This window comes from Chelon labrosus (assembly GCF_963514085.1).
Source record: "Chelon labrosus genome assembly, chromosome: 5".
Taxonomy (NCBI): Eukaryota; Metazoa; Chordata; class Actinopteri; order Mugiliformes; family Mugilidae; genus Chelon; species Chelon labrosus.
In genome coordinates this window covers 6,378,307-6,391,802 of record NC_140341.1, presented here as the reverse complement: position 1 = coordinate 6,391,802, position 13,496 = coordinate 6,378,307, and the positions used below count along the sequence as shown (strand labels likewise).

General features: G+C 41.4%; 1 protein-coding gene across 1 annotated transcript; it reads right to left on the bottom strand.

The window, feature by feature from the left end:
- Positions 1–11,204: 11,204 nt before the first annotated feature.
- LOC311487728 (zona pellucida-like domain-containing protein 1) lies at positions 11,205–12,785 on the bottom strand. Its single transcript, XM_084544088.1, has one exon. The coding sequence runs from the start codon at positions 12,690–12,692 to the stop codon at positions 11,532–11,534; it is 1,161 nt and encodes a 386-aa protein (XP_084400214.1). The 5' UTR covers positions 12,693–12,785; the 3' UTR covers positions 11,205–11,531.
- Positions 12,786–13,496: the final 711 nt, after the last annotated feature.

The window sequence follows — 13,496 nt, the reverse complement described above, 5'->3', positions numbered from 1 at the left end:
TCTCTCTCTCTCTATCTGGATGTAAAACAACCCGGAGGACAGTCATCCAAGCCTCGGATGGTTCCTTAACAACATGCATGAAATTGTATTAGTGGTAGGTGCCAGTGAGGCACAGAGGGGACTTCCCACAGCAGCTCCAGCAAAACAAAATACAGCACGTGTGAATCTTAAACTACACTCTTTTACATTTTTGTGACAAAACTGAAACAAAGACGACCAAAATCAGTCGTTAAATTCGTGGCCCAACGTACAGAAGGGCAATTTTTAGAAAATGTTTTACAGTAATTGCTTTATTTTGAGACTAGCAGCCAAGAATAGACATGATGTCTGTTATAATCAGTGAACTGGAGCGATGACGGGTGGAAAAATCCTCGGTGAACCAAACCGAACTGACCTCAACTCTCGAGTACAAGGAAACGCCGTCCACAACTGTGGTTCCCATCACCGAACTCACCGTGCTGTCGATGAGAGACGCGTGTTTTTCCCCATGCAGCAGGCAAAAACGATGAGCCTGACACTGTGTCAGAACGATAACGAGTCAATACGTCAGAGGGAGATTGGTTTTGGCTCTCGGAGCCTGTTCAAGTCACTCTGAGGCGACCTCAGCTGTCAGCAGACAGTAAATACGGAGGGAACTACCAATGTCGAGCAGGAAATAAGTTCCTTCTGTGTATATTTTGATCCTTATGAAACGGAATTAATGAATTAACCTTTATCCTCATTCATTCAAAACTCTCTACTCTCTCTTTCTCTCTCACTCTCTCTCTTCCTGCTGCTGTAATCAGCTGACTGTGGAAGTTTCCGGTTAGTTTAACCATTAATGTTTCTGCACGATCTCATGATCGGTCCATTGCGTCCTTGCGTTAAAATTTCCCTTCTGCTGCTTTGACATGTCATTTCAATTCAAAATTGCAGCGACCCTCCTCCACGCCATTCCTCTACAGGCTTAACATCTAGGGTCCAGGTTTATCCTCCTCCTTCCTACACTAAACACAACTTTACCTTCTACCTCTCAAAATCTTTGACACCACTTTAGGTCTAATCCAAAGACTTTCCCATTTTCCGGTCTTTCAGTCAGGACAACGTACGTCTCTCCTGATTGAATTAGTTCAAGGAAAGTAATGAGGAAGTGCACCGATCAGGCTTAACATTATGACCATCTTCCTAATATTGTGTAGGTCTCGCTTGTGCCTCCAAAACAGTTGTGGACATGGGTCTTCTGAGGGTGTCCTGTGGTGTCTAGCAACAGGATGTTGTTAGCTCTGTCCTATGGGTTGAGGGGAGGGGCCTCTGTGGATCATCCCACAGATACTTGATCGGTTTGGGATCTAGCGAATTTGGAGGCCAGGTCAACACCTTGTGCTGTTCTTCATGTTTTTTTGAGTTGTTCCTAAAGCGTTTTTGTGGCTGCATCCTGCTGGGGATGGCTGCTGCCATCAAGGAGTGTCATTGCTATGGGTGGGGGTGCCTGGTCTGGTCTAGGTGGGTGCTACATGTCTAAGTAACATCCACATGAATGAATGCCAGGTCCAAAAGTTTCCCAGCAGAACACTGAATTGTCACAAGATGGTCAATGTTATTTACTTCTCCTGTCAGTGGTCATAATGTTGTGGTTGATCGGTGTATATCAGTAAAGACAGACTTTGGGAAAGTGCTCCTCTTCGTCCATAATCTGTTTTATAACATAAAGAATGAATCCAAATAAAAAAGAATGCATTTTTCTACATGTTCATCACTGAGACGTCATTAATTCGATCTGTTGAACATTATAAACCCCTTGACTCATTTATCCAGGAAATGAAACCGTTGTATCACATCCAGCTAATATTACCTTACCCTCACGGACTTGTATATCTTGTCCCGCTTTCTCGTTGGCAGTAGCTCGCTGATATCAATTCCTGCGCTGTTTTAAATTTACCCTGTTTAATTCGTTACTGAAAGCTCCCCAGCGAGACATCCATCCTCGGCCTATTGTTGCAGCTTGGATTAGGCGTCTAAATAACTCGACACCTTCGCACGCTGCCCGTCACGTCCGCTGCTGATTGTCAAACTGTCAGTATTAGTGACTCCGCGGGAGTCTGCGCGGCCGGGGCCTCGTGTGAATTCTCCAACGCTGTTGTGGAAGTGTCACGTCCACGTCGGATTCACCAGACCTATAACTAAGGTGAATTATCCGGCTCGCAGGAATTGGCCGCCATACTTCATTCACAGGAATTCAGCAATGACAGCCCTCTCCCCATGGAGGAATAAACATGGAGTCCTCACTCACCACGTCTCACTCCGCTCACACTTCTTGACACATCTGCTCACTTCAGCATGAAGATATCAGTGCTGCCCTAAGGTGTCTGTGTGTGCTTACAGGAGTGATTTGGGTTAAGTGCAGACCAGGAAGTTAAATTGCAAACTCTGGAGTTTTTAATTTTATTTAAGTTTGAGATTTATGCTTCATTCTTATTTTCCTTTAGGAGCTGGAAAGGAGTTTAGATCCAAATAAATCAAATGAATTAAAAGTCCTTTTACTGACTCAGATCTTTGCTATTGTTTCATATAGTGTTTATTCAGCTCGGAATAAGTGAGAAACACTTGCGTCATCGCCAACTAATGAGGAAATATTTCACGCTTTCTGCTTGTCAGAGTGAAATTAAACGTTGCTGGTTTTAGCCCCAAGCAACCTTCAACTTGCAAAATTGTCAAAATCATTAAAAGAACGTTGGAAATCTTAGCAACGGAGGTTTGCACAGACTGCATAACCCAAAATGATATTTAGCATGTGTGGTGAAGGGCCTCAGTTCTCATAAAACAGCTGATTGCACATCATGCAAAAATGACTGTGTCGAGAAAATGGAGTAGACGTGCACAGCAATTCCTGAGCTTGATCGAATTGATTATTTTCTGTGATTTATCTGGTGAATGTTTGGATTTATCACAGTTTAAACAAAAGCTCACTTGCGAAGTTTGAGTCTATTGGCTGGTATTCCCCAGTTTATGCTGACATCCGTGTCCAAATTACTGATCTGTAAATTATTATATTCCGGGGCTTTCCTCACATCTGACGAGGATTCAACCCAAACTCCCCCTGACACTTGGAGTGCCACTCGCTGTGACCTTGGTGTTTTGTTTTGTTTTTGCTTTATTGGTAACTCAAACGAATAATAGACGATGAATGAATAGATCTGCATCCTATAAACTAATTCCACAAAAACTGCTGTGGCGAAAAATGTGTGTGTGTGTGTGTCTGTATAGCTATCTTTCTGGGGACCAGAGTTTTACACCATCGAAGTGAGGACATTTGTGCAAAGTGAGGACAGCTTGGCCGGTCCTCACTTCTTATTGAGGCTGTTTGAGGTTTAAGACCTGTATAAGGTAAAGCTTACAATTGGGTTAGGGGCTAGGGAATGCATTATGTCAATAAATTCTATTCATTGTATTCTATTTCATTGTTTTTCTTTTATAAGCTACTCTTCTTGCTCTTGCTATTTTATTATTCTGCCTTTTCTGTAAGCTGTTGTATACTGCAATTTCCCCATTGCGGGACTAATAAAGGTTTTTCTTATTCTTATTCTTATTCTTATGAATGTCCTCACTAAGATAGCCGTACAAGCGTGTGTGCGTGTTTTGTAAAAAATGCAAGAATCGATTCATAATTTTGCTCAGAAACGTCCCAGACACACCGCGTCTGGATTTATATGAGGAAATTCCCTCTGCGGTTTGCATATGGTTCGGATTACTTCTGTGGCCTCACAGTTTAGTTTGTAAACAGGGGTCGGGACTTGAAGTCTGTTAAATACTGACAGAAATCCACTGCGCTGTTTTTCATTGCAGCCTATAAGCATTTGGACCCAGAACCCTGCTCTTCAGATATTGTCTCATTTATAACTTTTTGTTTTTTGATGCAGCGGGTCGATCTATGTGAATGAATATGAATCAATTAAGCTTATTGTGTAAATCTGTGACTCGTTAAGCTTTTGATTTGCCCTAAAAAGAAATAAAAAAAATCCTCTAATGAATGCTTTTACATCTGTTACCATTTGTGGAAGCTTTATTGCAGGCACAACGGAGAGTTCAAACACATGTCTTGTTCGGTGCTTGTGTTCAGTTGTTTGTGAGGGATGATGCAGCTAATTTGAGTGTCTCAAAAAATGTTATAAAACACACTTAACTCAGCTGCTCGGAGGTGAAGGGGACGCAGACATGACAGGGCAATGTCGCTGTTGGAAAACACCAGTGGGTGAAATTTCCTACTCAGGCCTGATTTCCTTCCACACTTTTTATTTGCTGAATGATCAAATGAAACTGTTGCTTTTAATGAACAAAATAGCAATAAAATCTTTAAAATCCAAAATACTTGATGCCACATTTAAGCTGCTGACCAAACAATAAATCTCTCCTCACATTGGAAGGACACTTGATGACCTGGCGTCACAACAAACACTGAGAGACACTGAGACCAGCTGACAGCTTGGCTCAATCATCCCCATGTGGGTTTGATGCATTTATATATTCTGGAATGCAAAAATAGGAGCCAGGATAACAGGGCCACTTCTGATCAGTGTCAGAAATTGAAGAAAGAAGTCTAATTACAGAATGGATGAAGATTGTTATTGACATAAGCAGAGTAAATATCATTTTTAGGAAGTAGAGTTTGTAGCTATGGCATCTATGGTGCAAATCTTATATAAATTGTACAGACAGTTTTGTGCTTGCATGGTTGTGCATGTGTGTGTTTGCAGGGTTGGTGAGTCTTTGGAGCTGGGAGAGTATCCTGAGTTCTGAGTTTTATGCCACTGATGCTCTGGAAACTTCTACCTGATGGCAGAAGAGTGGAAAGGCAGTGCATGGGTTGAAATGCTAGAGCCTTTTCTGTAGCACCTTGACCTGTAGGCGTACAGAAAGTGGGGGGAGAGTGACAGCCACAATCCTCTCTGCTAAATTGGAGATGAAGATGCGGAAAGTACCCAAAGCCTAGAGCTACAGGATGTCTGCAGCGCTAATATGCAGACGTTTGGCAGGGACGTTTACCACTATCACAAGCTTAATTAGCATGTTAGCATAGAACTAAACGCAGCATTGCACAGCTTTGCTCGTCTTTCATTATTACCCATCACACTGCACTGAATCCTGCAGATCAGACAGTGGTTTTACTAGGCAGAGGTCGAAGGTCAAAGAGGTTTGTATTGTAATTTTAACCATATATAGCAGGTGCAGACATTCCTCCAGGACCATGGAGCTACACGAAGACATAGGACTGAGTACAACACAAGGGACTGAGCATAAAGTTCCCATGTGCAAGCTTATGCAGTCGATACAAAATGGTGCAAACTGTGCAGAAAGTGTGCACAACAGGGCAAAACCAAACCTTATTTCAGTATTTTCAGCAGACTCTGTGGAAGTTCAGGCATACATCTGACAAAGCTGTTAATACACCACATCCTTGCACCAAAGGCCAGAGAGACAGGGAGGAGTACATTTGGAGACTATAGGAGTGACAGAGACCTATGAACACAGAAAGACAGAGAGAGTTGTAACGTTGTCCATCTCTAACTTGAACTGCAGGTTGTCTATGTTCTGTTGATATGATATATGAGACTCCCACTGTCAGCCCATGCCAGCTCCATAGGAGGCAGTTTCATCCCTCTCTGCAGGGAAGACCAGATTGATGGACCCGAAACTGTACACCTGTATTTAACCTTTTTCCAATTCACCACTCTGCAACAACAGAGGATAGTTAATAACCAAAAATCACAGAGAGCTGTCAAGCAAGTTTACAAAGTAGTTCTTGTTAGCTTGGAGTTGTTTCCCACGCGGACAAATGCACACACACTCCTCTGTTTATGGACAGCAGGTCTTCCTCCTCCTGTTTCCTCTGTCTTCCAGCCTCCTGCTGCTTTGTCATAAACTCACATAATATGTTTAGCATACTGTGGGCTCAGCTATCGTCTCACTACCGCTGTTCAAGGCCACTCATTCTCATCCCATCAGCACAGCGAGGCCGTTATAGGCCATCATAGGATATGTAACACTGATATAAAGTATCTGCAATGAAATTCTAAGGGAGCCCATTGGTTTCTGATTTCATTACAGGCTTTTATTTCATATATATTTTAAGTCGTTTCTTCTCGCTGATATATTCCCTGTTAGCGATGAGCGATTTTTAAACCCCTGACTATTTTCTGTTCCTAGGACAAAATTCATAAATCACTAACAAAATCTTTACGTTCACATACTGAAGTGATCAGAATACAAATAAATCACTGCTTCCCAACAACTCCAGAGCAAACACACACATAGGCTACATGGAGAATTGGCATTCTCTGGCTTGGTATGGTTAAACCTGAAGTAGTGAATGCCAGATTGGCTAAGAAGAAAAAAGACCCACCTTGAAAGATGTATAGATAGTTTTGAATGTGTCTAGGAAGAAAAAGCAAAGATGCAAACATTGCTTGGGTATATATAGACTCTCCATGACTCTCCATGATTTTGAAGCTCAGTATGTTGGTTCTGGCAGTCACCATCTTGGGAGTGCCTAGCTTCACCTAACTCCCAGTAGTGATGGTAAACTCAGTTCATTTTATGGACTCAGGCTACTCTGAGTCACTCACTAAAGTGATCCAGGTTACTTGAGTCACTTGAGTTGGTGTTCCGGTGTTCCATTAATCCATTATAGTTTAAAGTATGTTAAATGTTGAACAACAACAAAATAACCAGTAAATGGAAAATGTGCAAAAGTTATTTATTTATATTTATTTATTTAAGTTGTTTATTGCCGCTTAATAAACACTTTATTGCAATATTTATATTAGTTCTGTAGCATATCCCACCAAAACATGGTCTTACACTTGAACTGATGATTTCAGGTTTTAAATGAAAATCCCAAAACCAACGTAAGAGCTGGTTACAAAACACAGAACAACAATATATAATGTTAACTACTTTCCCACACAGTCTCACGGCATAACATAGCCTAACAATAGCTCATATTTAGCCAACGCTAACTTAATTAAACAACTATTCAAATAAAAAGTAAGCAAAGTTACTTAAGAAACAGATGACGTCTTAATATAACAACAAATACCAACCTTGTGTCTCTTCGGAGCATTGCTAATACATCAATCATTTCCTTATTGATTCTTCTCTGTCACGTTACTGTTTGTTTTACAGCAGAACCTTTTCACTGTAGCAGAACCCTTTCAAAATAAAAGCCTTTATAATTAAAAACTGGAAATAAGACATTGTAAACGTAAAACCAGGATGAAAACACGTCCGATTCACTGACTGGAGTGAAGTCAGTGAATTGAATCAGCAATGTTTCCGGTGGGTTCGCTAATTGTCCTTGCGTACTTAGCAGCAGCCAGCCAAGGGACTCATAGGATCTGGGCTAATGGAGACCTTGGACTCGTGATTCCTGATTCAGTATGAAAATTCGATTCAGGAACCAACCAGCTCTAACTACCAACTAAATCAAAAACGCTACTAAAGCTAAGAGCTTTAGTACTAGTGGAGCTGAGCTGAGGCTGCAGGTCACCCTAACCCTAACCCTAACCGTAGCCTGGAGAAAGCACCCGTGACTTAAAGTGGCAACTCTCTCACTTGTGCAACTGTAAACCCTGATAACATTTAAGCTTCACCGTCTGTGTAGCTGTCATGAATGTATTCCAGACCATTTTGTCTTTTTTGTACCAGACTGTAAACATGACAATAATCAATGCTGAATAACATCTGGCTTAAGTTTCAGGGTCCTAATATTGTGCATGTTTACTGGAAGACCTGACGAAAACGGGGTAATCGTTAGTGTTATGAGTTACATCAGGTTAAAATGTAATCTAATGCTTTCAGTGCTTTCATACCAAACGCTATTCATTGAGGCAGTTGTGCATTGGCGATCAGACTAAACGGCTATTCTGTACCGCTGCGTTATAAATAAGAAACCTGAACTCCTTTTCTCTTTTCTCAGAATGTGCACTATGCTTTGTTTTTAAATATTCCTTCTCTCTCAGAAAATCTCTGGTTCTTTGAAATTTGACTCAGCCAATGAGATTTTCTGCCTTTGAGATCGGACTTAAATTCCATACGGTAAATGAAATTCAATCTGCTACATACATACGTGCACATGCCAGCTGGAGTCAGGGACGGTCGAGCAGACAAATTGACTTCCCAGTAAACTAAACTCCTCCGAACAAAGCCTCAGAGAATAAATCTCACAGAATATATTATACCTAACCACAGGAGACCAATCAAAAAAAAAAAAGGGCCTCCTTCCTCCTGCCTCTCTCTCCGTCTCCCTCTGTCTTCCTCTTGCTCTCCTCTCCTATCGTTTCCTTGCCAAACCTCGTTGGTGCTAAACTGCCGTAGATCAAATCCAGCATGACTCTGGGAAATGGTTCGGTTCCAGATTTGCCCGTCTGTACAGCAAATAATGATCTGATCAGGTTTGGGGTTTAGTATGAAACCCATGCATAACTTGCTCCATGTGCTGTGTGTGAAAGTAACCCACATGTGTGGGCAGGCTTACAGTAAAGACTGTTCAACGGTGCCAAATGTTTCTCCTGAAACTCTGTATTTTCCATCTCATTTTTATCCAACAGATTTTTGTATGGCAGATAGTGACTAACCCGTCATTTACAGCTCCATGGCATGGGATGCCTTCTCTGTGGACCTGAGTTTTACCGTATCGTATTTGCAAATGACTCTTGGAGATCCAGATGAATGCAACACCAGACAACTATTTGATGCACTTATTCTCATTCCTATTCTTATTTTTGGTTGCATTTTGCAACCAGATACCTGTTTTATTGCACCAAGATAATACACGAATGAACCGTACATGATGTCACCTATAGGATTCATGAAGAGCAGTTTTGAAGCTGAAGTGTGTTGTCTCCAGCTGTCGCGATCTTGGCAGTGCCTGACTTGCACTTACTCTCAGCTAATTAAAAAATGGACAAAGTGATAGCGAGTGAGTGGCTCTAATGTGAGCAGGTGATACCTAGGAAGATGGCTACCAATCTGTAAGGGCATGCTTCTGTCACTGAAAGCAGCCATGGCCTTGACCCCTTGACGCCTGATTTGATTTACAATTATATAAATAAATAAATTATTTGTGTTTGTGCTTTGAAGCTGATGCTAAATTAAGTGGAGATTGTTCATTTTTCTATAGTACACAGTATAGATATAATTTTAGGTATGATGCAAATTAGACAACAGGCATGAAAGGTAAAAACGGTAAAACATTTACTGAAATTACAAAATCTATATGTACAAATACATTACAAATTCAAATTACACACTATACACTATAACACCAAATATTATAATCCAATTTGAAACAGAGTTCAAGCGTTTCACTTAGGACTTCTAAACTTTAAAACGTTAATTCACAAATTAACTTCCTATTCATTAGCTTCCATTAACCGGATGTAGTTCCCACTCCGACTGGTCCTACAAGAAACTAGTGCTTGCGAAAGGTTCCTAGGTATGTATTGAATGTGCACAAACCGACATTGGAGGATTACATGCGTTATTTCAGTCAGAGCAGAAGCAGTGCGTTAATCAGGCATAGCTTGAACCCTTGATATACAGTAATTCCTCCCTTATTCTTCCAAGAAATTAGGTATAGAGACCAAATCATTTTTTGCACCAGGCTGTAAACAGCTGTAAAGTTGGACTTTTTAACACTGAGGACTATGGAAACTATTTCTGCACTGGCTTTACTTTTCCGCCCACTAACTTGCTGCTTGGGTGTAAATTCCAAAATGAATACTGGATGCTGAATAACAGTTAGCCCCTAATCCTAATTTTGTGCATGTTAAACAATTTGAATAAAATGGAGTCATCATATATAACTGGTCAAGATGTTTTCTGGACATGATGGTTTTTAGTGGCAAAATGTGGCATTTCAAAGGTCTGAGGTACTGTGAATGCATCATCAGTATTCAAATAGCCCTTGCATTGCAGCAATGTAAATTATAAAATTATGCCTCCATCATGTCAAACTGTGTATATTCAAGAAGCATTGTTACTTTTCTTTTATGCTATTTTATTTAATTTTTTTTAAATTAACTTAGCAATTTCCTGAAAACAGGAAACTACCTGCCAGAGAGAGACCAAAAGTTAGTAAAAGTGTTTTATCTCTGGGTCAAATAACCCCCATGTGGGAGCTCGACATCTTCTTCCCATACATCAGCCTCCGTCTCTGGAGCACATCACAGAGGGATGGGGCAGTTGCAGCCCAGCGGGGTCAGAGATATACTGCCCCATGCACTCGCACAGTCAGGCAGCTTCCTCCTCTGACATGTACACTGGCCTTATGGGGCGTCAGGCCCGGCGGGACAACTATCAGGAGACTTTCAGGAGAACGAGAAAGACGTTAAGGACATTGAGATGCAAGAACGCTCTTGTATTGTCACATCCTGCTTTGATGGGAATTTAGGGATATATGCAGTATATTATATGTACAAACTGAATTCTAGTTTAGTGTTTTATTTATTTATGGCTAGTTATATTGTGCTGTTCCCTTATCGTTTTGTTAATGCATTGTATCGTTGTCATCTTGTGTATACATTTTCAGGTCTTACCTAAAGGGATCCCCATTAGATATGTAGATGAAGTGTTTTGGGTTTAACCTTTTATGTTCTTTTGTGTTTCCTCCAGGTGCTGTTGTTTCTTAGCAAAGTCAAAGGCATGTAGATTATTCTGAGGCTGAACGTGTCTCAATCTACAAGTTTATCATTTTATAATAACACTGCGTCTGCTGCAAAGCCTTTTTCTTTGTGTTCTTTCTGTTTCTAATAATAAAACTTGCAATTGCAAACATGTTGGGTTTTAATGTGACAACAGTATGAATTATACAGTCAGGATATAATGCCATGTGTATATAATTTTCTCTAGATTTGATTTCCCTCTGTCACATACACTCACACATTTTATGTACAGCATGCAAGACAAGAATGTAAAACACCTGACACGCATTTTTTTCTTGTTTTTATTTGATACAGCAAAGAAATTCGTTACAAAGTCCAAATTAGGTTCTACAGTCAATGTGATTTATTATGATGAGATGAGTCAATCAGAAAAGAGTTGATTAGGTGATCTCTTTAGAAGGTGAACTGCATTCAGTCAGCAGAAGGTACACAAACACCATGGGATCTGGTAATTTATATTTCATTAAGTTGCAGTTGCTCAAATGGATTCAATAAATTAGAGATGTAATACTTTGGAAAGTACTCTGACTTCACTTTCAAAGCACCCCACACACCTAACTTTCCACATGAAGAGATTAGGATTTCTGTAATCTGCTATTACCCCCCACAGTTACCATTTTACCTCTACCATTTCAAAGCATATAAAGTGCAGACATGCATTAACACTTATAGCTTTTCTTTGTCTTTCTGGAAAATAAGTAACCTTCAAAGCTAACATAACCTACTGAATCCTCTAAAGATCTGCCACATTCCAAACTATCTTTGCTGCTGCTGCACAGCTAGATACAGAATACCTCCAAAATATTCTGCATCTTCATGCTCAGTGGTGCCTCCTTATTTGTTGAGCTTTTTGTATAACACAGCCGCAACAGTAATGGCAACCACGCAAGCGACGGCAAGGACAGCGACAGCCACACTGAGCCCGACGTAAGAGTTGTCTTCGCTTTCTGCAGTGAGGGGCTCCTCCTTGGACTCGGTGCTCTCAGCTTTGGTGATGATCTCCGGAGAGGTGATGGTGTAAGTATCGGTTATGCCCACTGAAGATGTGTCAAGGGTGTTCCTCTTCCTCCGGTTGCTGCACTGCATGAAGGTGCTGCAGCTGCTCTTCTCACACAGACGGGTGATGCAGTGGAGGTAGTAGGTGGACACAGTCTCGTTCTGCTGCTCGATGAAGCGGAAGGCCGGGAACTTGAAGCGGGCTCTCTGGCTTTCTCCGTTCTCGATCACGGCGGTGAACTGATCCTTGGAGCAGGGGACAAACAGGTTGAAGTAGCTGGAGTTGGAAGGGAAAGGGGAGATGGAGGCATAGCACCGGTCTAGCATGACGTGATACTGGCCTGTCAAGTTGGTGGCCTTGACCTCAACGTACACATCGGTCCTCAGTTCAATCCCCAAGTCTGGAATCAGCATGGGACGGGTGAAGTTGGCATCACTGAAAAGCTCCATGCTCAAGGTGCTGATGAAACTTCCGTTGTTGTCCTGGACTGAAACTGAGGAGGCTGACACATCAATCTGAGTGTTGTTGATCAGATATTCTAGTGGATAGGCACAGGAGTAGTAGTACTTCAACTCTGCGTTGTAGGTGATCATGCCTGTGGTAGGGTCGACTGAACGTATAACGCCACTGATGTTCACCGTCTGGATGTTGGAAAAGTCAGAGAATACTCCTGTCCCAGCAGCACTGGTGGTCCTGAATGTGCTTCCACAGGCGTGGGTCATATTCAGTGGGAAGTTAAAGCGAGCAACAGGCGGAGACACAGACTCGTCAAGGGTCCCTCTACAGACCGGGTCCAACATATGGTTCAGGATCATTAGAGTCTCGTTGTAGCCGGTGTAGATGACCGGGCAGATTTCAATGGCCAGACCAATAGATGAAGTACCGCACTGCACTGCAATATCGCTGATCTGTGGCCGTCTTGCCTCTGTCCCACACTCACCCAGCGTCAGCTGACTACTTCTCACTACCAAGGAGAGTAAAAGTAAAAGAATCTTCATCGTTGTTCTTCAGCTTTGCCTCGGATGCGTTCCTCTTTGTGCAAAAAAACTTGACTTAACTTGAACGTAGATCTTCCCAGCTTGTTTAAAGTCTCTGGGTTGTGTTCAGGGGTCTTTATAGGTAAGTGTATCCTCTGGGATTGGTCCAAAACAGGGTCAAGCACCTTGCTTGCAATGAACAACTGTATTGTATAAAGTAGGAGAGCTCCAGTCTGGACCGTATCCTAAGGGCAACCATTGAAACTTGAAGCATCTTGCTACCTTCAGTACAGGGACAATGGGCTTGGTCCTTTGTTGTCTATGCTTTAAAATATAGTTTTCCAGGATCCCTATTACTCGACCTCCATAAAGTAAGTGAACATAACACGGTATAAGATGAATCACCAACGCAAACAATGCTGTGGAAGGTTCTTCTATCCGGTTTGAGCCCCCGCAGCTTCAGTGATGACCCAGTTGGGATCCCATAGAGCACGTAGTTCTTAAGTAGCCCAACATTACTTTGACATTAATAGTCATGAAAAACACGTGAAATTCAATTTAACTATTGATAAAAGTGGTGAAGATCTTGATGAGGGACTAGAAATCTCCCACAAACACAAAACGTTCTTATCCTTTTTCTTGAGTCTTTGGTAATCATTTAATCATAATCATGTCTTTCTTTCTGATATAACTGACATTGTAAGACTCAAATGTCCCTCATATCCTTTTCATTTTAATAAAACCAGGTGAAATATTGTGGAAGGCATATTAAGGTCACATATGTGGGAAGCGTAGCAGTCTATTATGTTGTTGCATTGTATATAT